This window comes from Polypterus senegalus, chromosome 3 (assembly GCF_016835505.1).
Source record: "Polypterus senegalus isolate Bchr_013 chromosome 3, ASM1683550v1, whole genome shotgun sequence".
In the NCBI taxonomy this organism is placed as follows: Eukaryota; Metazoa; Chordata; class Cladistia; order Polypteriformes; family Polypteridae; genus Polypterus; species Polypterus senegalus.
In genome coordinates this window covers 297,291,733-297,317,610 of record NC_053156.1, presented here as the reverse complement: position 1 = coordinate 297,317,610, position 25,878 = coordinate 297,291,733, and the positions used below count along the sequence as shown (strand labels likewise).

At 43.8% G+C, this 25,878-nt stretch overlaps 1 protein-coding gene across 1 annotated transcript in view; it reads right to left on the bottom strand.

The window, feature by feature from the left end:
- LOC120526718 (pulmonary surfactant-associated protein D-like) overlaps positions 1-20,806 on the bottom strand; it is a 55,601-nt gene extending 34,795 nt beyond the window's left edge. Inside the window, exons 1-5 of the mRNA XM_039749874.1 lie at positions 20,573-20,806; positions 14,402-14,491; positions 14,105-14,194; positions 10,335-10,427; positions 5,496-5,873 (exon numbers count right to left, since the gene is read on the bottom strand). Coding sequence (XP_039605808.1) covers positions 5,496-5,873; positions 10,335-10,427; positions 14,105-14,194; positions 14,402-14,491; positions 20,573-20,783 — 862 coding nt within the window. The 5' untranslated portion in view covers positions 20,784-20,806. The remainder of the gene's footprint in view (positions 1-5,495; positions 5,874-10,334; positions 10,428-14,104; positions 14,195-14,401; positions 14,492-20,572) is intronic.
- Between the last annotated feature and the right edge of the window lie 5,072 nt (positions 20,807-25,878).

Below are 25,878 nucleotides of genomic sequence, written 5' to 3'. Positions count from 1 at the left end.
TCCTCGCCATTGGACCTTACGTTATTCTTTGTTACCGTATATACTCGTGTATAGGGTGGTCCAGATCTAATTATGCACTTTTTATTACGCTATAACTTTTTAAGTTTACTACATAGAAAATCACCTGAAAATTCCTGGACCATCGAGAAGTGTGCAAACTGACAACATGAAGAATCGTCTTCATGCCGAACTGGAATTGTCCCCACATAAATCAAAATCATCCAGACGGTCTGGATCTGCATAATTAGATCTGCACTACCCTGAACAAGTTGGGTCTTGAATCCCAAAAAATCAATCATAAAATCAGACCCTGACTTGTACGCCTGTTCAAAAATGCAAAACTTAATTTTTCTTTTACATCGTCTTGCCTCCTCCAGTCTCGCACCAGTTTCTCAGGTGCATCGAACTTCGTTGCAGCAGCGCAGTTACCAATTTCTTTCACTACTTTAATGACTTTTAATTTCAACACAGCTTCATATTTTCTTCTGATCGAACGCTCCATCGTAGATAAGGGATGCTCTTACGATAAAGGTGTATGAGGGTGTAAGATATAAAAAACACAAATCAGAGCAAATGTCGGTTCGGAAAATTTCGGGTATTACCGAACGTAGGCACAATAGAGAGAGATAGAGATTAGGAGCACACGCTGATACAGCGCATTGTTGCACCCACACAAAAAAAAATGGCCATGTGCTTCATGGTTACTCTCTCAGGTGGGCATATCATAATCTCTTGGAACAATAGCCTGAGTCTTCCGCATTCGACTTATACGACCAACATTATAAAACTCCAGAAATCATACAGTATAATCAAGTCCTGACTTATCCGCAGGAGAACCTATCCATGAGTATATATGGTAATTAGTATTGCCTAATTTTATTTTTATATTTTTAATTTTTTCTTTCTTCATGTTGTAAGGCACTTTGAGCTGCATCATTTGTATGAAAATGTGCTATAGAAATGAATTTTGTTGTTGTTATTGTTGATCTGCTTCACGCATGTTTGATGTCACTATTTGCAGTAGTTTCATTTGAGGGGGATATTACCAAGCTATAATGGAAATATTATGAATACCACCATTGAAAATATAGCACTGTTTCCTGTGTGATCACTCACTCACTGCACCACATTGCTAGTTTTCAGTGCGGCGCAAATTGTGTAATTAGCCACAAGCAGCAGCTACGAGTAAACGCAAGCCTGAACACATTGACTGCTGGACCATTTATTACCAGGATGCTGTTATGATAAACTCTATCAGAACTTGTAATGAAATGAATTAGAAAGGAGCAATTTTATTATCAACAGAAACTGTTAATTGCTTTATTTTGACCAGTGTCACACACGTGCGAGTAGGGGGATGTTGTGTAGACCAAGTAAAGGCAATTCCACGCCAGGCCAGGGGAGGGTGGGGTGCACGAAACCTTCTCCTGTTATCTCTACAGACCAGCCGCGGGAACGTCACTTCCGGTTCCGGCTCCCAGAAGAACGCCATTTCCAGTTCCGACACACAGGCTGATGTCAGAAGAACATCACTTCCGGTTACCCTACACCACTTCCAGTCTGATCACTTAAAGCCGCCATCTTTCCCAACCCTCATCAGTTCTATCTTGGACTCGGTACTGTCAACAATTCTGATTGCTTGAAAAAAACAGCTAGGAATATTATATGGATGGCTGTTCCAAACCTTTATTACGTGTGTCGAGTCTGTTCCTTTTCACACCAGCAACATGACTGATGAAAGTCCTTGAAGGAAGGCACCACACAGAGCGCAGGCTGAGAAGAACACGTGCCATAAATACAATGCGTTTCTTTGTGCTGCTCACGCTTGTTGCACACAACACATCTGTTGGGACTGTTTGTGCTTAGTGGGTGGCAGAATGTCCATGCAGTGCTGTCCTGACTGTTGTGACAAGCTGACGAAGAAACATTTTCAGGGCAGCAATCCATAACATTACCAGAGCCTACAGGTTCCACATCATGGAAGTGATTGAAAGACAACAGACAGTACATGTGAGCACTAAAACATTGTGTGCCATCAAACTGAGCACAGGGGCCCCTCAGGGCTGTGTGCTCAGTCCATTGCTCTTTACCCTGCCAACACATGACTGTACTGCCAAAGCCAGCATAAATCAGCTCATTAAGTTTGCTGAAGATACAAGAGCAGTAGGACTCATCTGTAATGAAGCTGAAACATCTGACAGAGCAGAAGTGGAACAATTAGTGAGCTGGTGTGGGCACGACAATCCATCCCTTAATGTCAACAAGACAAACGAGTTGATTGTGGTCTTCACAGCAAAGGCTGCCTGCATATCAATGGCTTTATCAGAGGGTCCACAGCACATAATTCTTGGAGGTCTACATCACTGTGGATATCTCCTGGACTCTCAGTACCACACACAAGGCCAGGAAAGCTCAGCGGGGTTGCACTTCCTTAGGAGGCTGAAGAGAGTGAGAATCCCCACTGCCATCCTCAGCACCTTCTACAGGGGCACAATTGGGAGTATGCTGATGTAGCCTTTTGTCAGAATGGCTCAAATCTCACAGATGTACCACTGTTTATAAGCTATTGTAGCATATAACTTCTCACCACCTTCCCTTCTACATTTATAATCTCAGGCAAATAGGTGTAGTAAAAGACAAGCAGGAGTTAAGTTACACTTTAAATAATGTATTATTGATAATATTCATAAATAGTAACAATGAGCAAAGTGCAAGTGAATATTGGCAACCATACAACCTGATAATTAGGGTTAGGGTTACACAGGCTTGTAGTTACTTAAAATGTTTCCAGTTAAGTCATCATTTTTGGTCAGCTTTCTTCAGGACAGGCCACATGCCTGTCTCAATATGGCTGCCGCGTTGTGCTTCCCAGTGTGATTTTTTTCAGTTCACAGTGTGTGAGATGTTCCTTCATCAGATGGTGTAAGAAAGAGAGGGATGAGTAAAGCAAGCAAATTTACAGATTCTCTACGCTATCAATAGGGCTCTGTGGTACTTAATGGCTTCTGATTTAAAACCAAACAGGCAACTTTAGAGCAATAGAATTCTGGTGCGACACAATGGTTTCACACCTGCCCTCAATACCCTTTGTTAAGGTGAAGCTCGCCAGCTAGGTAGTGGGCATCCATGCAGAGGTTGATTGAGAGAGTCCTGCAGAGAAACACTTGCCAAACTGGTTTTAGGCACTTCCATCGACCCTGTTGTAAAAATACAAAGATTCAGTCCTAAAGACTTGCTTTGTCTAAATTACAAATAAAGACATACAAAATATTTATCAACTTGTAAATGAAATTTCACACCACAACAGGGCTTCTCTGCACATGAGCAAAATTATTCAACTTTCTCAGGAATCCTCCTACTTGAATCTCTGCTGCCGAGAGCAACCAGTAGCATCCCAGGACTTGAGGACATGTTGTACTGTGACGGACTCTGAGTATTACACCTATTTAGGCTCAAGCAGAGGAGATCCACATCATCCACGTCTTCAAAATCCTCAACGGCATTGATAAAGGAGATCCAGCAGAATTCTTTCAACTTAACGGTGAATCACGTACTCGAGGACACCACCAGAAATTAAGGAGAAGGGCATTAAGGACTGAAGCTAGTAAGGACTGTGGGAATATGGAACAAACTACCAAGATATGGACTTCAAGAGCTCATCATTAAGACTCTTCTCACTTAGATGACTGGGGCAGTTCAGTTATAACTTCACAGACAAGCAGGATGGAATGAATGGTCTCTTTTCATTTGTCACACTTCTTATGTTCTTATGTAAAGAATAGGCAGGAAGCAGAAAGGTCAGTCCTAGTTGTAACCACAAAGAGGTGCCACTGAGCCCCCAGAACTCAAACACAATGCCAGCTCATTTACTGTAATTTGGGGTTCCAATAAAATAATTTCTATGTTTCACCAACACTATCAGATACAAACAGCAGCCAAAATACACCAAACAAGTACATTTTTTCTTACTTCTGCCTCCTGATTCTCCGATATGAGGTGGTGGGCTCATTTTCAAGGCAGACCCGGGAATGCTTCTGATGTCACAGTATGTCCTTTTGGAAGCCCTTCTAGATCATATGGAAAGCAGGGAGGTCCTCCCCTGACAGAGCCCTCTACCAGCACCCAGGAATCCTGATAGGGCTGCGATTCTGGACTCCCAACTCCCAAGCATCCCTGTGGGTGTCTAAATTAGGATGCAACAAGAGGACCACTGCCACCTGTCATAAAGGGGATGGAATTGCTCTTCCAGCTTCTGCCAGCCCATCCATTATATCACTTCAACCTGGTATGAAGGTGTTTCCTTGGCAGGAAATTAGCTTTTTGTGCAGACGGCCAGAGCCATAAACTGTTCAGGATGCCTCAATAATGGAAGGACCAGGGTAGGAAACAGGCACAGGACATTACCTCCCCTGGAACGCTAGACGGCAGCCCCACTATGTTGCAGCGGTGCCTGGAATTTCCACAGGGCTTCATGGGAGTTGGAGTTTGGCACAGGCCTGTTGGGTTCCATGAGTGTCGCTTGGGTTTACTGCAGGGACAGAGGAGCCATACTTGGTTGGGTTTCTACCTCAAGTGCTTCCGGACCACACTAAGGGGTCACTAGAAGTACTCCCAGGTACTGGATCAAAGAAGCCCACTGCCACTGCTCCAGGAGCCAGCGTTGGGAGAAAGAGGAATGAAGTTTGTGGGGAGGAGTGGAGGTGGAAGGAGAGACAGAGGAAGAGGGAAAGAAGAAGAAAAGAAAGGCATTGTTGTGTCCTTTATCATCTGTGCTTATTGTACTGTTTCCGTGAGTGGGAAACATTTGGGAAGAGTTTCCCACCTGTAAATAAAAGCCTGTGTATTAGAAAGAACTTGTGCTTGCGTCTATCTTTTGGGGAGCTGGAGCGCCCCCTGTAGGCCACACCTTCCAACCTGGCTGGGATGCCCATCTACCCTCTTGGGCACTTACATAGGAAATCACGAAACAACAAAATGCCTTGAATTCAAAGGACAAATCAATCGAATATTCATATACACAGAAACATGAAACATCACCTTAGATTTGTCGCTTTATTTGAATTCTTTAAACTTCTAAGATTTTGGTCTTCTTTAACAGTTTTACCTGCCGAAGGATGCTGTACTGTGCCTTGGCTGACATGTTAATACTGTAAAGAGGGGGTGATGTCATCAGTGGTAATGAATGTGAAATATGACAACAAGGAAAACAAGATGGTAAATGAAACCAATGAGGTGAAAACAGAACTGAAACTTAAAATTAATAACAAAATTGAATTCTAAACAATTTAATCACATAGGAAGGTGTAAGAAAGTCCACACAATAACACTAGGGACTAAGAAATGGAAATTGTGGTAAGCATTTATTTCATGATACGCATCTGCTTGTAAAAGCCTAGTAGCTGATCCAGGCAAGCTAAATGGAGAAGCTTTGTCTATGCCAATTAAACCCTCTCAGTAACCCCAACTTGTCCTGGCAACGTAAAACTACACAGAACTTGGCAGAAAAAGGCAGATGGCATGCATTTCACTATTGCAGTTTGTGTCATTCCACTCTCCATTATGCCAAATATGAATGCAGTTCTCACTGCCTCCTGAGTTATTGGGCTCTCCAGCCTTCCACTTAGTGAATGACAAAGGTCTGCCCTTAAGGTCCACGAAGGTCCCCTCTGTCTTCGTATCAGTGACACCGATGTACATCAGTCCGACTTTTTTGTACAAATCGTGGAAGATGTTGTTTTCCTCTTCATTCTCTGGGTATGGCATAATACCTCCTGCCTCCTTGCAAAGCTTCAGGCCATTTTCAAAGGTGCCTGGATTGAAGGTGACAGCAAAGAGCTTGTGTTTATGAAGCCTCCAGTGTGTGAAGGTAAAGCCTGAGAGGAAGAACACAAGATAGGATGGGAAGAAATTTAATCAGGCAAATAAAGCATGTGAAACGTGATACAGTAAATCATCCAATATGATGAAGGAAACAGGCCGATTTGGTCAAGGTAGACTCCTTAGACTATAGCAATGGTGCCCGGGGTGTCCAACTTCGGTCCTGGTGGGCAGCAGTGTCTGCCGGTTTTCATTCTAACCACCTTCTTAATTGCTGCTGATTAACTTGACTCAGACCCCCTTAGTTGTTTCTTTTTTCCTTAATGAGCAGCCAAACAACAATGAGACACAAAACATGACCAGCTAACCTGAAAATAAAAAAGGTGAAGGTCTCAGTCATGTTGGTCTGCTCAGGCTACCAAAACATCTTGACTGTGGTCTTAGAAAAAACAGAAAATCAATAGTCTGCTGTGGCCGAATGAAAGCAGCGACAAGTCCTGATATTTAATGACGGCTTTAATTAACAACAAGAATTGGCTTCTCATTAAGAAACTGGTTGGAGTGAAACTGGCTGGGAGTTTGACGTTCCAGTTTAGCTGGTCATCTCTCGGCTCATTTCATATCCCGCTTCTGTTTGGCTGCCATTTAATGAAGAAAGGAATCAATTCAGAGGACTGAATCCTTGAAATCCTAGACTACCGCACCCCGCAGCAACCCTGTTTAGGACTAAGCAGGGTAGAAAATGACTGACTAACTGACTGGTTTAGGTAATCCTAAGGCCTCACTGACGTCTTGAATGGTTTTACTCTCGTTGTTCAACCTCATAATGGATTCTTTGACTTTCATTGTTACAGCTATTGTCTTCATGTTGAATAATGGCAACTACAGACCCCAAAGGGTAGAAGGATGCCAAGGAATATTATAAGGAATTGAAATACACCTGAGGAACCACAAACCTGCCAATTGTCCCAAATATTCCCTTGAAATTAAGGGAGAATGTAAAAAGTGGTGTCATTTCTATATCCAAATCCTTTTAAATGAAAGTCTTCAATGTGTACTTTAATAATGCCTTAGAATCCTGGTTGGCAGCCCCCTAGGCAGACCAACCCTCCACAAATGACCATCTATGTGTCACAGCCAGGTGTTACGTAGGTGTCCTCTTGGCCTGGTCCAGCCACTCAGGTCCTCAACAATGAGCCCGATCACCCTCGGAGAATCGCGACACATAGCCATAGTGCCGTAACTGATGCTCCCTCACAATTCAGGTAATGTGTCTCATTCTGGACTGTATGACACCTTACTTGACCAGAAACATAAATGGAAAAGCTGTTGTGATTTAGCAGATCCATAAAACTCAGGATTTTTCTTAGGCCTCCAGCAGAGGTGTGGATGATTCCCTTTTTTATTTGGAGACATGATCCTAGTGGAATAGCATATGGCTCAGTTTAGATGGAGAATTAGGGGATGAGCCCCTACATTTAATTTGAATTGATTAGATTATAAGGTGTTGGGGTGGAGGGCACATTGATTGATGCTCTGGAAGGCAGGCTTGGTTGTAAATCCCAGACCAGCTACTATATGGAGTGGACGGGCTCTTCCAGCATCCCAGAGGCATCTTTTATTGTAAATTGACATATACACTGCTCTCCATAATGTTTGGGATAAAGGCACGTTGTAGCGGACTAAAAACTCAGCTAAGATTCACACCGCCTATGACGGTGATTTATTTATTTTTTTCCGTGGGGATCCCAGGAATACACCCAGCCTTGGCCCGACTCATGCACACACACTCCCTCCCAGAGACAAAAAGCACACCGGTAATAAAACAGAAAATGAAGACTGTATTCAACAATAATAAATGAAATATAACTACTGTCATACGTGCACATGAGAGGCAGCTAAAAGGCTCAAAGGAAGATAATTCCATGCCAGACCAGGAGATGGCAGAGTTCACTGATCCTTACTCTTTTTCATCAGCAGACCGACCATGGGAAATTTCGCCTGGATCCGATGACAACACTTCTGTTTCCGGAACCGATGACGTCACTTCCGATTCTGGGGTGGGTAGGCTTGAGAGATGGGGGGGTTTGGGGGTGGATAATGGTGGTGACTTGGGGTTGGTGGGGGAAGGGGTGTGATGACATCACTTCTGGTTTCTAGCTCCAATGACATCACTTCCAGTTCCTGTCCTGATGACATCACTTCCCCTGCCTGACTTTAAAGCCGCCATGTTTGCCTGTCTGTTTGTTCTTGTTTGGACTAAAGTCTGTAAAACTCTGAACCAACCATCATCCTATTTTGAAGTATACGGGCAGTTGCCCCCAAACCTCTTTCCGTGTCCGTCGTAATCTTTTCACATTACGCAAATAGCAATGATCCCAGCCCAGTTCCCTTCCGGGGATTATGCAATAAACACAAATTCAACGATAACAAACATCTAACAAAACCCACACACGATGAAGTCCATAGAAAACGGCAACTGAGGTAATGAAATGACGGAGATGAATAGTCCAGAAATCAGCTCGCTGTATGTGATTGTAAAGATCAGCCCTACCAGAATTTCCTGATGGGATCAGGAGCGCTCCTTTCTTTGCAGGTCGACAACCAATCCTAATACAGTCCTCGTGTAGCAGGAAGACACCAGACGGTCCATACACCGAACAGGAGACGATCTCCAGGACAAACAAAAGAATCCACAGGCATTGAGCGAGAAAGCAAACAGACAGGTAACTCAAGACACGAAACAACAAAAATATACAGTATATAACTGGCCTCCTTTAAAATGTCATGCCGGCCTCCTTGTCTCCAGCAGCCCCTGCACCCTCAGCAGATGACCAATCAGAGCCACTGCAGAGACTGCTGGGAGTTGAAGTTTTCACTCGCCGTTAGCGCCACTACGGTGTTCTTCGAAAGTTTAAAATTACAAATCAAACAAATCAAACAGGATTAAAGTGCCCATGGCAGACTTTCATTTTGCAGACAATTCAGTCAGAATATTTTTTTACACAGTCACCGCATTTCAGGGCACTGTAATGTTTGGCGTCACAGGTGTTTGTGATTCCTCGGGTGGGTTTTGTTGCTTTATAAGATACCTCAGCTTGATTCTACCCTTTGAAGTCTGTAGTTGCCGTTGTTCAACATAAGGACAAGAGCTGCGCCAGTGAAAGTCATGTGAAGCCATAATGAGGCTGAAGAACTAGAATAAAACCATTAGAGACTTTGGTTAAACTTTAGGATGACCAAAATCAACTTTCTGGAATATCATGAAGAAGAAAGGACGCACTGGTGGGCTCACAAAGGGACTGGTAGGCCAAAGAAGACCTCCACCGCTGATGACAGAAGAATCCTCACTATGGTCAAGAAAAAGCCACAAATGCCTGACTGACAGATCAGAAACAGACTTCAGGGGGCCGATGTGTGTGCGTGTCAGAGACGAATATCAGCAGAAGACTTCATGAACAGAAACACAGAGGACACACTGCAAGATGCAAACCACAAAAACAGGATGGCCAGATGACAGTTTGGGACAAAGGACCTGAAACAGGCTGCTATATTCTGGGAAAAGGTCTGGTGGGCAGATGAGATAAAGATGAACCTCATCAGAGTGATGGTGAGAGCAAAGTGTGAAGATGACAAGGAACTGCCCAAGATCCAAAGCAGACCACCTCATCTGTTAAACATGGCGGTGCTGGGGGTGTTATGGCTTGGGCATGTATGGCTGCCAGAGGTCCTGCACACTTCTCTCATTGATGATGGAACTGCTGACGCCACAATGAATTCTGAGGTGTGTAAAAATATCTGATCTACTCAAGTTCAGTAAAGACCTTCAAACTCACATCCTCTCACAAGGTAACAAGCTAAACACACTGCTGAGGCAACACAGGAGTTTATCAAAACTAAAAAATAAAAAATTCTTGAATGACCAAGCCAGTCACCTAATTTCAATCCAACTGAGCAGGCCTTCCATATACTTAGGAGAAAACATGAAGAAACAAGCAGGAGCTGAAGATGGCTGCACGAGAGGCTTGGCAGATCATCACATGAGAAGACCTTCAGCACCTTCTGATTTCTGTGAATCGCTGATGACAAGCAGTCATTGCATGCTGGGATATGCGACAAAATCTTAAATATGACGGCTTTAACAGACCTGCCATTGCTGTGTCCCAAACATTATGGTGACAAGAAATGGGGGGACAATGTAGAAAAAAGTGCTGTGTGTCACTGAAAAGTCCCCTTAAATGAAAGTCTGCCATGTGTAATTTAATCACGATGTCTGAATTGTTTGATTTCTAGTTTTAAACTGTGAAGCAGAGGGGGAAATCAAGGAAAAATTAGTCGTTGTCCCAAACATTATGATGAGCACTGTATGTAAATGGGCCCTACAAGTGACTGGCGCCCCACCCAGAGCTGGCATCTGCCTCCAGTGCTTCTGACATAGGCAATGACTCCGTACAATGAACTGGACTGCAAAGGTACACCTGTTATTGTCATGCTGTAGACAGAGCGGCACTACTTACGTCTTTCGAGTTTAGCAAACTGCTCCCACAGCCTGGACATCGACTCAAGTTGGGATTCCAGCGCTGCAATGAGACTCTCGTTGGCTGGCGGCCCTGAATTTAACAAAGCGAATTTAACAAGTTACTCCACATGTATCCATAAACCCAACATAGTTGAACCACAAGGAACAGGCCTGCCTCTTTTCTCTTCACTCTGTACACCACAGACTTATAAATACAGTATAACAGCAGGCCAGGACACCTGCAGAAATTCTCAGACAAGTCTGTACTTATGGGGGTGTATTGTGTAACAAAAAGGTGCTCTATAGGCACCTGACCCGACACAGATGGACACGGAGGTGCGTATACAATGAAAAACCTTTCTTTATTTTCTCTTCAGCCATGGGGCACATCTTTCCCATGTCCCACAGCCCAACACAGTCCCAAAGCACAAAACAAAGACCCACAACACCGTTCTCTCTTCTTCTACCACCACTCCTCGTCAAGCTTAGTCCTCCTCCTCCCGATTCTGGCTCCTGAGTGGTGGTGGCTGGACCCTTTTATAGCCACCCGGACGTGTTCCAGGTGCTTGACCATCTGTTCCCAATTGCACTTCTGGGTAGGGCTGAAGATTTGTCCAGTCGGGCTGTGGAATCCAGGCAGCTCCCCCTAGCGGCCACCTCCGCTCCCAGCCAGACTGTGGAGGACTCCATCTCCCGTGGAGCCCTGCGGGAGGTTGGAAAATCACCGTCGGCCAGGGAGGCTGTCACCAAGCATCCCAGGAGAGGTTTTGAGCTGTCCATGGCTGCTACCCCGGAACATATGCAGCAGAGGCGTCCCGGCTGGGCGTGGGCCCCGGCTGCCCGTCACAATTGGTAGAAGAAACGAGTCAGGGGGACAATTTTGAGAACTGCCTGCAGTGTGACATCAGCAAAACCAAGGAACTGCTTATTGACCTTCAACACACCAAAGAGCTTCTGTGTCCAGCCATTATTCAAGGAGTAGATGTGGAGGTGGTCCACTCCTACAGATACTTGGGAGTCCACATTAATGACAAGCTCTTCTTCCATAGTAGACAGTGTTCTTTTTATGTGGGAAGTGACATCCTTTATATCTTCTAATGTAGCATGCTGGGTAGGTAACATCAAATCAAGAGCAGACCACCGAATCATCAAGCTCATTAAATGGGCAAGTTCAGTTATGGGACGCACTCTGGACCCCCTGGAGTTTATGATGGAGGAGAAAATGAACACAAAACTGAGTGCTATTATGAACACGATGAAACAACTCGGGATCCTGGTTGGCAACCCTCAAGGCAGACACTCGAACCAGTCCCACACTCTGGAAATGACCCTGTGTCTGTTGCAGCCAGGTTTTACGTGAGCATCCCCTTGGCCTGGTCCAGCTACTCGAGTCCTGCAAGCCGCATCACCCTTGAGGAATCATGCCACATGGCTGTAGTGCTGTAACTGACGCTCCCTTACAATACAATACAATACAATTCGGGACTCCATGATCAACACAAAGTCACACCAGTGGTACCCAAGGATTCTCAGCAGAGACACAGCACCGAAGGAGACGAGTCTTCATCTCAGGTTACTGGACAGCATCCTTGTCTCACAAACAAGAAGCATCTAAAGAGTTGGACCTTCATCCTTTTGCAGAGATATCAGGAGTGCCACACACCCCTTTCCAGTGACCTCATGGTCCCCCTATGCTCTCCCAATCCGTCTACTAACTTCATACGAAGAGTCACCAGAGACATGAATGTCACTGCCGAAGTAAGTAAACCTCTCAATGACGAGGTCGACACTCTCACCACAGACAGACACACCGCTGATGGCCCTGCCCAAGAGGTCATTAAAGGCCTGGATGTTGGTTTTTATCAGGACACTTGCAAGCCAAGACACTCAGACTCCTCACTCAGTCTCTCAAGAGCCTCTATCAGAGCCTCCATTGACTCCGCAAAGATCACATCGTCATCAGCAAAGTCAAGATCTGTGAATCTTTCTTTACCAACAGATGCCCCACAGCTGCTGGGCCCAATGACTCTGCCCAACACCCAGTCCATACAAGCATTGAACAGAGTTGGAGCAGAACACACCGCTGATGAACCCCAGAATCAACTGGGAAAAATGCAGAGGTCCTGCCTCCACTCTGCACAGCACTCACAGTACCAGTGTACAGGTAAGTTTTCCAGTCAGTTAGGATGATGTCCATCTCCCAGATGGAATCAAATATTGCTTACAATGCCAGGAGGACAGCCTTGCCACCAGCCTGGAGAATTTCATCCCGGATACCACAGATCCCTGTAGATTCCCTACCCTCAGCTGGTTCACCACCTATGCAATCTCAGTGAGATTGGGAGTCCACTTGTGATCAATTTAATTGATTGAACTGAGTAGGAAAGGCACACACCTGTCTATAGAAGATCCCACAGCTGAGTAAAAACTCTAAGCAGAGCTTAGAGAAAGAAAATCGTGTTACAGCATAGATCAGAGGTAGGCCTACAGAAAACACCTGCAACATTGAAGGCTCCAAAGACCATGGTGGACTACAGAATTCTTAAATGGAAGATGGTTGGAACACCTGGCCAAATTGAGTAATCGTGGGGGAAAGGCGTTGATAAGACAGGTGACCAAGCACCTGATGGTTTCTCTGGCTAAGCTTCAGAAGAACTGTATATGGAGATGGGAGGAACTTCCAAAGGGACAATAATCACTGTAACACTCCACCAATTTGGTCTTTAAGTGGTCAGAGGGAAGTCTCTCTTCTGTAAAAAGCATATTAGGTGCCATTTGTAGTTTGCATAGATGCAGCTAATGGACTCTCAGACTATGAGAAACAAGGTTCTCTGCTTTGATGAAACCCAGATGGAACTGTTTGATCTCATTGCTAAGCATCATGTCTGGAGGAAACCAGGCACCACTCCTGACTTGCGCAATGCCTTCTCAATAGTGAAGCATGGTGGTGGCAGCATCATGCTATAGGGTCGAGGACTGAAAGACTACTGAGGGTTGAGAAATAGCTGAAAGAACAGAGTTATTCTTAATGAAAACCCATTTATGAAATCTCTGGACTGAAGACTGGGCCAAAGGCTGACCTTCCAATAGGACAAAGCAACAAGAACACAGGTGGGACTCTGTGAATGTCCTTGAGTGGCCCAGCCAAAACTCAGACTTGAACCTAATTGAACATCTCTGGAGAGACTTGAAAATGGTTGTCCAATGATGGTCTCCAGCCATCCTGAAGGAGCTTGAGCTGATCTGCAGAGAAGAATGGCACCAAATCCTCAAATCCAGGTCTATGAATCTTGTCACGTCAAATGTCAAGAAGTCTTAAGTAAGTATTGAGGAATGGATCTGAATACTTGTGTCAATGAGATATTTCTGATTTTTGTGAAAAGTGATGGGGTCTGGATACGTTCTCATATACCTTCGGTAAATTCCATAAAGGGAATCCCGTCCCTTTTGTTATCTCCTTAGATTAACCTCAGATAACCTAATGGCTATCAAGTGGAATTTCCTCCCAGGGTCCTAGTTCTTTGTTATTTGTTGTCCATTTTGCCCACTGCCAATCTTTTTACCAACAAAAGGAATTTTTGTTGTAGTCAGGTCACCACAATCTCCAATACCCCAAACTCATCACCATGCACATTTCTGAGTTGAATTTCTTAGTTGTCAGAGGACCAAATGTTGATCTAAATATTATCATGACCATCATACAGACAGACATACAACATTAGACAGTCAGACTGGACTTACTTATTGGGACATGATGTCATGACCTACCTGGCCTGCCGAGGGCTCCTACTTCTCCCTTCTCCCCTTTCTCCCCAGCTGGTCCCACTTTCCCTGGAGGACCCCACACACCCCGTTCACCTGAAATGACAAAAACGGAGGAAAGATTACAAAACAAATGGCAGGTTAGTCATCAGATCATTTCATGATACAGATGATTGGCTTTAGTTTCAAGAAAGGGAAGAATGAGTAGAAAAAGAAGTGTCATCCTGGGTGCTGGGGGCTTGAGGGGTGAAACCATTGGGAATTTCTAGAAAAGAAAATTCAGCATCACTCTGAGCTCCTTACCTCTGGGCCCTGGATCTCCTGGGGCTCCTTTGGGTCCAAGTGGGCCAAGTGGCCCCTCAGTTCCTGGAGGACCTTGGATACCAATATCTCCTGAATTAATAATAAAAGTGAAACAACAGTTAGATGATTACTTGAATAAACATTCTGATCTTGATAAGTTTCAGTAAAGTTTGAGAACAAATAATTGTACAGAAACTGCATTGGTTGAAGCAGTCAATGACAATTCAGGTTAATGTGGACACAGGCCACATATCTGTTCTTGTTCTCCTAGACCTGAGTGCAACATTTGACACCACAGACCACAGCATTCTTATCAATCACCTTAGACAACGGGTGGGCCTCTCTGGCAGTGTCTTCAGTTGGTTTCATTCTCACTTAGCAGGTGGAAAATTCTGATGACCCTGATGCCCAGGCCACTCTGATCCAATGTATTTCTGACAGGATGATCGGTTAGGCCTCAGCACTTGATACTGCCAGGCATGGAGAACATTCTGGGTATCTCTGGCACTGCCTTCCTGTGCTTTATGACTTATCAGACTGATAGGCAGGAATTTGTTAGTCTTGGCAACAGAAGGTCCGGCTCAGCACTGGTCACACAAGGAGTTCCGCCAGGCTCTGTCTGCTGTCCTCAGTTCTTCTGTATCTACAAGATCCCCCTTGGCCAAATTATTCAAATATTAGGACTGGGCTACCATTTCAATATGGATGATACTCAGATCTATTGTACTGTTAAATGTGAAAGTACATCAGAGTTGTTTATGTTTACAACTTGCCTCAGTGAAATTAAAACCTGGATGGAATATAATCTTTTAAAATGAAACAGTAACAAAAACCAACATCATGCTAATTGGTGCTGAAGCTCAACTTAAGAACATGAGCTCCTTCTCAATCACCCTTAGTGACCATGTCTTCAGACCTTTTTCTTCTGCTAGGAATCTTGGTGTCATTTTGAATTTGTCCCTTTCTTATTCTACCCACATTCATCCATCCATCCATCCATCCATCCATCCATCCATCCATCCATCCTCTTCCACTTATCCGAGGTCGGGTCGCGGGGGCAGCAGCTTAAGCAGAGAGGCCCTGACTTCCCTCTCCCCGGCCACTTCTTCCAGCTCTTCCGGGAGAATCCCAAGGCGTTCCCAGGCCAGCCGGGAGACATAGTCCCTCCAGCGTGTCCTGGGTCTTCTCCGGGGCCTCCTCCCGGTTGGAGTTGCGAGGAGGCGTCCAGGAGGCATTCTGATCAGATGCCCGAGCCACCTCATCTGACTCATCTCGATGCGGAGGAGCAGAGACTCTACTCTGAGCCCCTCCCGGATGACTGAGCTTCTCACCTTATCTTTAAGGGAAAGCCCAGACACCCTGCGGAGGAAACTCATTTCAGCCGCTTGTATTCGCGATCTCGTTCTTTCGGTCACTACCCATAGCTCATGACCATAGGTGAGGGTAGGAGCATAGATCAACTGGTAAACTGAGAGCTTTGCCTTACGGCTCAGCTCCTTTTTCACCATGACAGACTGATGCAGAGCCTGCATCACTGTGGATGCCGCACCGATCCGCCTGTTGATCTCACGCTCCATTCTTCCCTCACTTGTGAACAAGACCCCAAGATACTTGAACTCCTCCACTTGGGGCAGGATCTCGCTTCCAACCCTGAGAGGGCACTCCACCCTTTTCCGACTGAGGACCATGGTCTTAGATTTGGAGGTTCTGATTCTCATCCCAGCCGCTTCACACTCGGCTGCGAACCAATCCAGAGAGAGCTGAAGGTTATGGCCTGAAGAAGTAAACAGGACATCATCATCTGCAAAAAGCAGTGACCCAGTCCTGAGTCCACCAAACTGGACCCCTTCAACACCCTGGCTGCGCCTAAAAATTCTGTCCATAAAAGTTATGAACAGAATCGGTGACAAAGGGCAGCCCTGGCGGAGTCCAACTCTCACTGGAAATGGTCTCCTTGAAACCCCTCCTTGAACCATCACCTTATCGTGGTGGAGGGGTTTGCGTGTCCCAATGATCCTAGGAGCTATGTTGTCCGGGGCTTTATGCTCCTGGTAGGGCCACCCAAGGCAAACTGGTCCTAGGTGAGGGATGAGACAAAGAGCGGTTCAACAAACCTCCAATGAAGAACAAAAACCTTGGACGACGTTTTCCCTTGCCCGGACACGGGTCACCGGGGCCCCCTTCTGGAGCCAGGCCTGGAGGTGGGGCTCGATGGCGAGCGCCTGGTGGCCGGGCCTGCACGGGGCTCGGCTGGGCACAGCCCGAAGAGGTAACGTGGGTCCTCCTCCCCATGGGCTCACCACCTATGGGAGGGGCCAAGGAGGTGGGGTGCAGTTTAAGTTGGGTGGTGGCCGAAGGCTACAGAAACTGGCTCTACCCACATTCATCACATTAAACCAATGTCTTATTTCAACCTTTGTAACACGCATGCACACACTGTCAGCCAGTTTAGAGTTCACAAATTATCGTAATAGGCACATGTTTGGAAAACCCATAGACAAAGTGAGAATATGTAGACTTTAAACATTACTCCGATCAAGTGTGGGATTTGAACCTAGTATGCTGGATGTGTGAGGCAACTTCACTTACCACTGTACCACTCACATAAAAGAAGAACAACAATGGGAAGAAGAAGATTAGGCACTTAACATACACCATCTTCAGAGTAATATTCTCAAGATAGACAATGCTTGTATTGTTAGGTGGTCACACTAACTAGTGCACCAGCATTCTGTTACTATGTTAGAAGAAGAAGAAGAAGAAGAAGATGATGATTAGGCACTAAAGGTGAACTATTATCAAAAGAATATTCTCAAGATAGTCAATACTGTATGTATTAGGTGGTTGCACTAACTACTGCACCAGTGTTCTACTACTATGTTAGAAGAAGAAGAAGAAGATGATGATCAGACACTAAATATGGACTATCATCCAAGTAAAATACTCTAGATAGAGAATGCTGGTTATGTTAGGTAGTTACATTAACTACCACACCAGCATTCTGCTACTATGTTAGAAGAAGAAGAAGATGAAGATTATGATGTATGATGATGATGATCAGGCACTACACATGAACTATCATCAAAAGAGTAACCTCAAGATAGACAAATCAGGATGTATTAGGTGGTTGCACTAACTCAGCATTTCTCAACCTTTAAGTATTTGCGACCCGAGTTTTCATAACAGTTTTATTCGCGGCCCCCTAACATTTTTTGGAAATGTAGATGCATGTTTTATTATACCTACTTAACTTTTATCGACATTTATCTAACTCTATATTTATTGTTCTCGTATCAGAATGTAGTTTAAGTTAATTTGTTTTGGTTTCAACAGATTTTTTGTTCATATTTTGATTCTTGTTTTCTTTTTTTAACATCTTCGCGCCCCCCTTTTTGTTACTTTGCTCCCCCCCTAGGGGGGCCCGCCCCACAGGTTGAGAACCACTTCTCTAACTACTGTACCAGTATTCTGCTACTATGTTGGAAGAAGAAGAAGAAGAAGAAGAAGATGATGATTATCAGGCACTAAATATGGACTATCATAAAAGGAATATTCTCAAGATAAACAATGTTGGTTGTGTAAGGTGGTTGCACTAACTACTGAACCAATGTTCTACTACTATGTTAGAAGAAGAAAAAGATAATGATCAGACACTAAATATGGACTTTCATCCAAGTAAAATACTCTAGATAGAGAATGCTGGTTATTTTAGGTGGTTACATTAGCTACCACACCAACATTCTGATACTATGTTAGAAGAAGATAAAGATGATGATGATGATGATCAGACACTACACATGGACTATCATCAAAAGAGTATCCTCAAGATAGACAATACAGGATGTATTAGGTGGTTGCACTAACTACTGTTACCAGTATTCTGTTACTGTGTTAAAAGAAGAAGAAGAAGATGATGATGATGATGATCAGGCACTAAATATGGACTATCATCAAAGGAATATTCTCAAGATTGACAATGCTGCTTGTGTTAGGTGGTTACACTAACTAGTGCACCAGCATTCTGTTACTATGTTAGAAGAAGAAGAAGAAGAAGAAGAAGAAGAAGAAGAACAGGCACTAAACATGGACTATCATTAAAAGAATATCCTCAAGATAGACAATACTGGATGTATTAGATGGTTGCACTAACTACTGCACCAGTGTTCTGTTACTGTGTTAAAAGAAGAAGAAGAAGATGATGATGATACACTAACTAGTGCACCAGCATTCTGTTACTATGTTAGAAGAAGAAGAAGAAGAAGAAGAAGCAGATGATGATGATCAGACACTAAATATATGGACTATCATCCAAGAAATATTCTCAAGATAGACAATGCTGGTTGTGTTGTGGCTGCACTTACTACTGCACCAGTGTTCTGCTACTATGTTAGAAGGAGAAGAAGAAGAAGAAGGTCATGATGATGATGAGGCACTAAATATGGACTATCATTGAAGGAATAATCCCTATGATAGACAATACTGGTTGTGTTAGGTGGTTAAACTAACTAGTGCTAGTGCACCACCATTCTGCAACTATGTTAGAAGAAGATGATGATGATGATGTTAATCAGGCACTAAATATAGACTATCATCAAGAGAATATCATCAAGATAGACAATGCTGGATGAGTTAGGTGGTTGCACTAACTACTGCACCAGTGTTCTGCTACTATGTTAAAAGAAGATGAGGATGATGATGATCAGGTACTGAACATGCACTATGATCAAAAGAATATTTTCAAGATGGATAATGAAAGCAAGTACAGGTTGTGTCAACAAGAACAGGAGCACTGCAGTCATATTGTTGTTGGATGCTCAATGTTAGACCGAAACAATGCACACATCAGCACAATCAGAGAGGTAGCTGCATGTACAGGCCACTGCTTCAAGAGCTTAGCCTGCCAGTTCCTGATCACAGGTATAGTCATCCATTTGAAAAAGTCATTATGATTGAGTACATCACCATCATGTTCAACATGTCTGTGAACAGCAGTTGTACTATCAGAGCAGATTGGCCAGACTTCATACTCCATGATTGGAGAAAGAGACAACGCCTACTTGATAACACAGCAGTCCCAGATGATTCAAATATCTCTCTCAAGGAAATGGAAATGTTACAAAGACCTCGAGATAGAGATTACTTAACATGTGAAACTCAAAGACTTACGTGATTCCAATGTGCATATTCTGAAAACATCTCTGAGCTGTGAATAACTGCACTGTCTTCCACCACAACACACGGTCATATCTAGAGGAACTATGCAATGTAAGTGAAAGCCACTTGCCCATCTGCTCAAAAGCTTGCCCATCTGCTCCTACTGCATCTTCCAAAAGTTGTTGCAGATGCTGCAGTGCCTCAGGTGAAGACGGTTCTCCCCAGATTAGCACCACACTCTCATCAGCCTGCACTCCCAAGTCAGTCATTCCAATGCATGTAAATCATGTAAAGCCCTTTGAGCTACATTACAGTATTTGTATGAAAATGTGCTATAGAAATAAATGTTGTTGTTGCACAAACCTGTAATTGTATTAAAACAATATAATTGCTCTGCCCAGTCCAGTTCTGATAGTTTTATTAATGATGACCAAAAAAATTTGTAAATAAGTTGTAAAAGTATCAATAAAATAATTAAGTATTACGACGGTTATTATAAGCTTATCATCGGACACTAACAAGTGCTAAAGAATTTTGAGGATTCTCAGTCCACATCAACCAGCAGAAGTGAAGACATATGATTTTAGTGAAAATGAAGGCCTGTTTATAAAACCTGACATCAGTGGATCTCAGCTTTAGGTCTCCAACCAAATCTGTGACTCAAGACAAAGGTCTGTCTTTCATTCTACAGCTTGTTGCCTTTCAGTTTCCAACATCAAGAACACTTGCCGCACATTTTCTGATGCTACTTTTGGGTGCAAGACAAAGCCTAGCTCTATTTGGGAGTTGTTCTGAAGCCTTTAGAGGAGTGGGGTGGTCAGGTCTAACTACAGACCATCTCTCCTTAAAATCCAGGCCTAATGTAATGTGATACACTTAACACATCGTTACTGAGCCCACTAGTGCAAATTTTAAATCCTGAACCCTATTCCAGGGTTGGCACCAATGACCTCTGGTGGCTTTTCATTGCCTTTATGATCTTCCTCCCCAGGTCCTGTTTGCCCCACATTGCCTCACCCTTCTCTCCTTTTGTGCCTTCTCTCCCCTCCTTTCCATCTCGTCCATCTCTCCCTGGCACTCCGTTGTTGCCCGGTGATCCTGGTATCCCTGGATGACCAGCGCAGGTTGCTAACTGATGTGGCTCTTCAGCCAGGCTGGACCATGTCTGCAGTAGAAGCAGGAGCGGTAACACCAGGGGTAGCATCTGAGACAACAGAGTGGAGCTCATCTCTGACCGATGTCAGAATCTGAATGAAGAGAACACTGGAATGAGGTAAGCCTAAGAGCCGCCGTGGGTGTCACCCTATGGCCACCAGCTGTGTTTGTGGTCACCATGGCCCTTAGCTCATTTCCTCCACTTTTGCACCGTCAGGCATTTTTTTTTCTGGAGCTGCATCCACGTGACTTGTTTTCACTCTTTTAAAGAACTGGGAAGATGGCATTTTGTGGCTGACTGTTGAAATTATTGGGCATCACTGAGGTGGCTAAACTCTCCTGGACTGGTGGATTGTGGCCAGCTGTGATCATTCTTTAATCACTAACAGCAGTCTGAAAAAGTAAGTGCATCCCATAAAAATGTTTGACTATTTTTTATATTTTTGAACAAAGGAATATGCCGCCATTCTGAGGAAACATGTAAGAGAGAATTTAATTGTACCAAGTGCCTGTGACAATAAGCTTGAGGATATGCCACCCAGAAATGGTATATTTTTTAAACTTTCCCCATGTATTTGCAGTGGTGGCTGCTTTTAGTCTCCTATTTTAAAGCAGGATGGTGAGAAAAAATTTGATGATATAGTAAAGGCCTGTATCATCGTGCTATTTCCCTCCTCTTACCCTTACCTAGGGGTAAGTGTACTCATCAGATTTGTTACTGGGTTGGTCTACTGCTGCACCATAAGATTATCACACAAATGCATAGTGTGGTATATGGCTGGCCTTCATACCGGCCAATACCCCCAGGCCGCCAGATGGAGCCCTCCCTGCAGCATGGAGGTGCCCTGAATGCCAGCAGGGAATCATGGTCAATGGAGTTTTTATCCACAGCCCTGCTGGATACCATGTGTGCCGCTAGAGGATGATGCAGGGAGGAACAAGGATTGTTTTCCCTACAACCCGGAAGTACGTCCTAGTCGCGTGGACAGAGGAAATGACGTGCTTCCGGGTTGAAGAAAAGGAGTTTTTATCTGACCCGGAAGTGTTACCAGTCACATGGACGGAGAGAGAGAAACACTTCCGGGTCAAGGACTTTAAAAAGGACTGTGGGAGATCCCAGATGGGCGAGCTGAGTTGGGAGGAAGGGAACAACGCGTCAGGGTGTGGAGGATTGAGTATTGATTATTGTATTGATTTATTATTATATGAGTATTGTGGAGTGGAGGGAGCTTAGTGCACATTATTGTTCAAATAAATTTAATATTTGGACTTTTACCTGGTGTCTGGCGTCTGGTCTGAGGGATCAAGGGGACGGCAGCGCCCCTTATCTGTCACAATAGATATACACTTACACATACAGTGGTGTGAAAAACTATTTGCCCCCTTCCTGATTTCTTATTCTTTTGCATGTTTGTCACATAAAATGTATTCTGATCATCAAACACATTTAACCATTAGTCAAATATAACACTAGTAAACACAAAATGCAGTTTTTAAATGATGGTTTTTATTATTTAGGGAGAAAAAAAAATCCAAACCTACATGGCCCTGTGTGAAAAATAATTGCCCCTTGTTAAAAATCACCTAACTGTGGTGTATCACACCTGAGTTCAATTTGCGTAGCCACCCCCAGGCCTGATTACTGCCACACCTGTTTCAATTAAGAAATCACTTAAATAGGAGCTGCCTGACACAGAGAAGTAGACCAAAAGCACCTCAAAAGCTAGACATCATGCCAAGATCCAAAGAAATTCAGGAACAAATGAGAACAGAAGCAATTGAGATCTATCAGTCTGGTAAAGGTTATAAAGCCATTTCTAAAGCTTTGGGACTCCAGTGAACCACAGTGAGAGCCATTATCCACAAATGGCAAAAACATGGAACAGTGGTGAACCTTCTCATGAGTGGCGGCCGACCAAAATTACCCCAAGAGCGCAGAGCGACTCATCCGAGAGGTCACAAAAGACCTCAGGACAACGTCTAAAGAACTGCAGGCCTCACTTGCCTCAATTAAGGTCAGTGTTCACGACTCCACCATAAGAAAGAGACTGGGCAAAACGACCTGCATGGCAGATTTCCAAGACGCAAACCACTGTTAAGCAAAAAGAACATTAGGGCTCTTCTCAATTTTGCTAAGAAACATCTCAATGATTGCCAAGACTTTTGGGAAAATACCTTGTGGACTGATGAGACAAAAGTTGGACTTTTTGGAAGGCAAATGTCCCGTTACATCTGGCGTAAAAGAAACACAGCATTTCAGAAAAAGAACATCATACCAACAGTAAAATATGGTGGTGGTAGTGTGATGGTCTGGGGTTGTTTTGCTGCTTCAGGACCTGGAAGGCTTGCTGTGATAGATGGAACCATGAATTCTACTGTCTACCAAAAAATCCTGAAGGAGAATGTCCGGCCATCTGTTTTTCAACTCAAGCTGAAGCGATCTTGGGTGCTGCAACAGGACAATGACCCAAAACACACCAGCAAATCCACCTCTGAATGGCTGAAGAAAAACAAAATGAAGACTTTGGAGTGGCCTAGTCAAAGTCCTGACCTGAATCCAATTGAGATGCTATGGCATGACCTTAAAAAGGCGGTTCATGCTAGAAAACCCTCAAATAAAGCTGAATTACAACAATTCTGCAAAGATGAGTGGGCCAAAATTCCTCCAGAGCGCTGTAAAAGACTCATTGCAAGTTATCACAAACGCTTGATTGCAGTTATTGCTGCTAAGGGTGGCCCAACCAGTTATTAGGTTCAGGGGGCAATTACTTTTTCACACAGGGCCATGTAGGTTTGGATTTTTTTTCCTCCCTAAATAATAAAAACCATCATTTAAAAACTGCATTTTGTGTTTACTTGTGTTATATCTGACTAATGGTTAAATGTGTTTGATGATCAGAAATATTTTGTGTAACAAACATGCAAAAGAATAAGAAATCAGGAAGGGGGCAAATAGTTTTTCACACCACTGTAGTAACTCAGCGGCTCCCTGTGAATGACACACACACAGCTGGTTAATCTCTAGCACTTTAAACCACACAAGTGTCTTATGAATAATACAACTTGTCACTCTCCTAGCACTTCATGAGACTTACATACACACAGACCCTAATCACAACAGTGCCCCATGAATGATACACACACAGCTGGTTACCCTCTGGCACTTTAAACCACATAAGTATTGATCTGACCTCGACTCCCTCGGTGTGAATGAGTAGCGAAAAGCAAATAACCTTTAAAATGGCATCAACGTTTGGCGAGAGGCCAAAGAGAATGCACAAAGCACAATGTTCATGGATGACATTTTGCCTGTTATCACTGAATCAGTCTTGGACTTGTCAGATTCGATTTTAATGCAACGTAAGTGAGGTACCAGCATCTCCTGATCGGTCCCCAGCTGACAATTGTGCTCAACTTGTTCGTGTAGCTGATGTACCTACGGACAACGTTCGCCTGGGAGGACCGCAACTTACGATGACAAGAGGTACAAACCAGATTGCGCTGCACTGGGACTGCCACCGCTGCCCACCCGCTGTGTGAAGAGAGCCAGGCCGCCAGCCCGCCACGTTTTCCTGCTGGCCATCAAGTTGATCCCAAACAGCCGCTGCTGCCAGAGATGCCAAACAGGAGACGTTTTATGTTGATTTCTGTGTGAAGCCATTGCTTTGCGCGCTTTTAAGAAAACTGAGGTTTTGGGAAAAAATATTCAGCCTTCAAAGAGTTAAGCAAAAGGAGATGAAAAGGAGACCTGATTGAAGTGTTTGAACATTATGACCTAATTAGTCCTGTGGATTGAGATGGTGACTTTAAAATGAGTTCATCAAGAGTAAGGGGACACAGTTGGAAACTTGGTAAGGGGAAATTTTATACTAACATTAGGAGGTTTTTTCTTCACACAGAGAACCACAAATAGTTGGAATAAGCAACCAAGCAGTGTGGTCGACAGTAAGACTTTAGGGACTTTAAAAGCTCAACTTGATGTTTTTTAGATGACTTAAATGGATAGGACTGGAGAGCTTTGTTGGACTGAATGGCTTGTTGTCGTCTCGATTGTTCTAATTTTCTAATTCAAGTTTGCTTTTCAGGCTATCATCCCTTTTGTGCCTTCAAAGCCTGATGCAGGCCACTGGGGCAGGGATTCATCCCCATTAGGTTGAGTCCTTTCACAGGTAGGTAAAGGAGGCCTGGCCTGGATACTAATGACTTTTGTGGAGCATTTGGAGGCCTCATTCTCTTTACTTCACTTAAGTTGAATTTTGAAGTTCCTTAAAGTCCTATGTTCTTTTTTTTTTTTCTTTAAACTTTTAATTGAATTTATTGCAATTGAATGACATTCCATAGAAGCAAATCAAATTTTACAAAACTAGGTTCGCAATAAAATCAACGCCCACCCATGAGAAAGAGAGTTAGGCCAACAGAGTAAAACTTTAATAGTAAGAAAAACAAGTAAGTAAACAAATAAAAAATAAATAGAATAAAAGATTAGATGATGGGATCCTACCAGGTATTTAAAAAGTTCTGCAAAGATCCTCTAAGTGATAATTAGATTTTTTTCCAATTTTAGATAATATATGACTTAACAGAGGTGAGTTAGGATTCTTCCAGTTGAGCAAGACAAGTCAACGTGCCAATAGTGAAGTAAAGGCCATTACAGTTTGTTTGTCCTTCTCCACTTTAAGCCCCCTTGTGAGCCCACCAAACACAGCTGTTAGTGGATTAGGAGGTGATTGTGACCCCAAGGCTGTCGGATAGGCAGTTAAAGATTCTGGTCCAGAATGATGTTAATTTGGTGCAGGCCCAAAACATGTGACCCAGTGAGGCTGGAGCTCGATTGCAACATTCACAGGTTCCTTCTTTCCCCGGAAACATTTAGGACAATTTTAAATGAGACAGATGTAAATCTTTGCATTTATATAGCACTTTTCTCACTACTCAAAGTGCTCAACAATTGCAGGTTAAGGGCCTTGCTCAAGGGCACAACAGAGCAGAGTCCTTTTTGGTATTTACCGGATATGAACCGGCAACCTTCCGATTGCCAGTGCAGATCCCTAGCCTCAGAGCCACCACTCCAACCTATCAAGATGTGCTCGATAGATCATTTTAAGTTGATCAATTGTATGCTTTGTGTATATGGAGCTCGAGTGAATTCTGTGCACGACTGCCTGCCA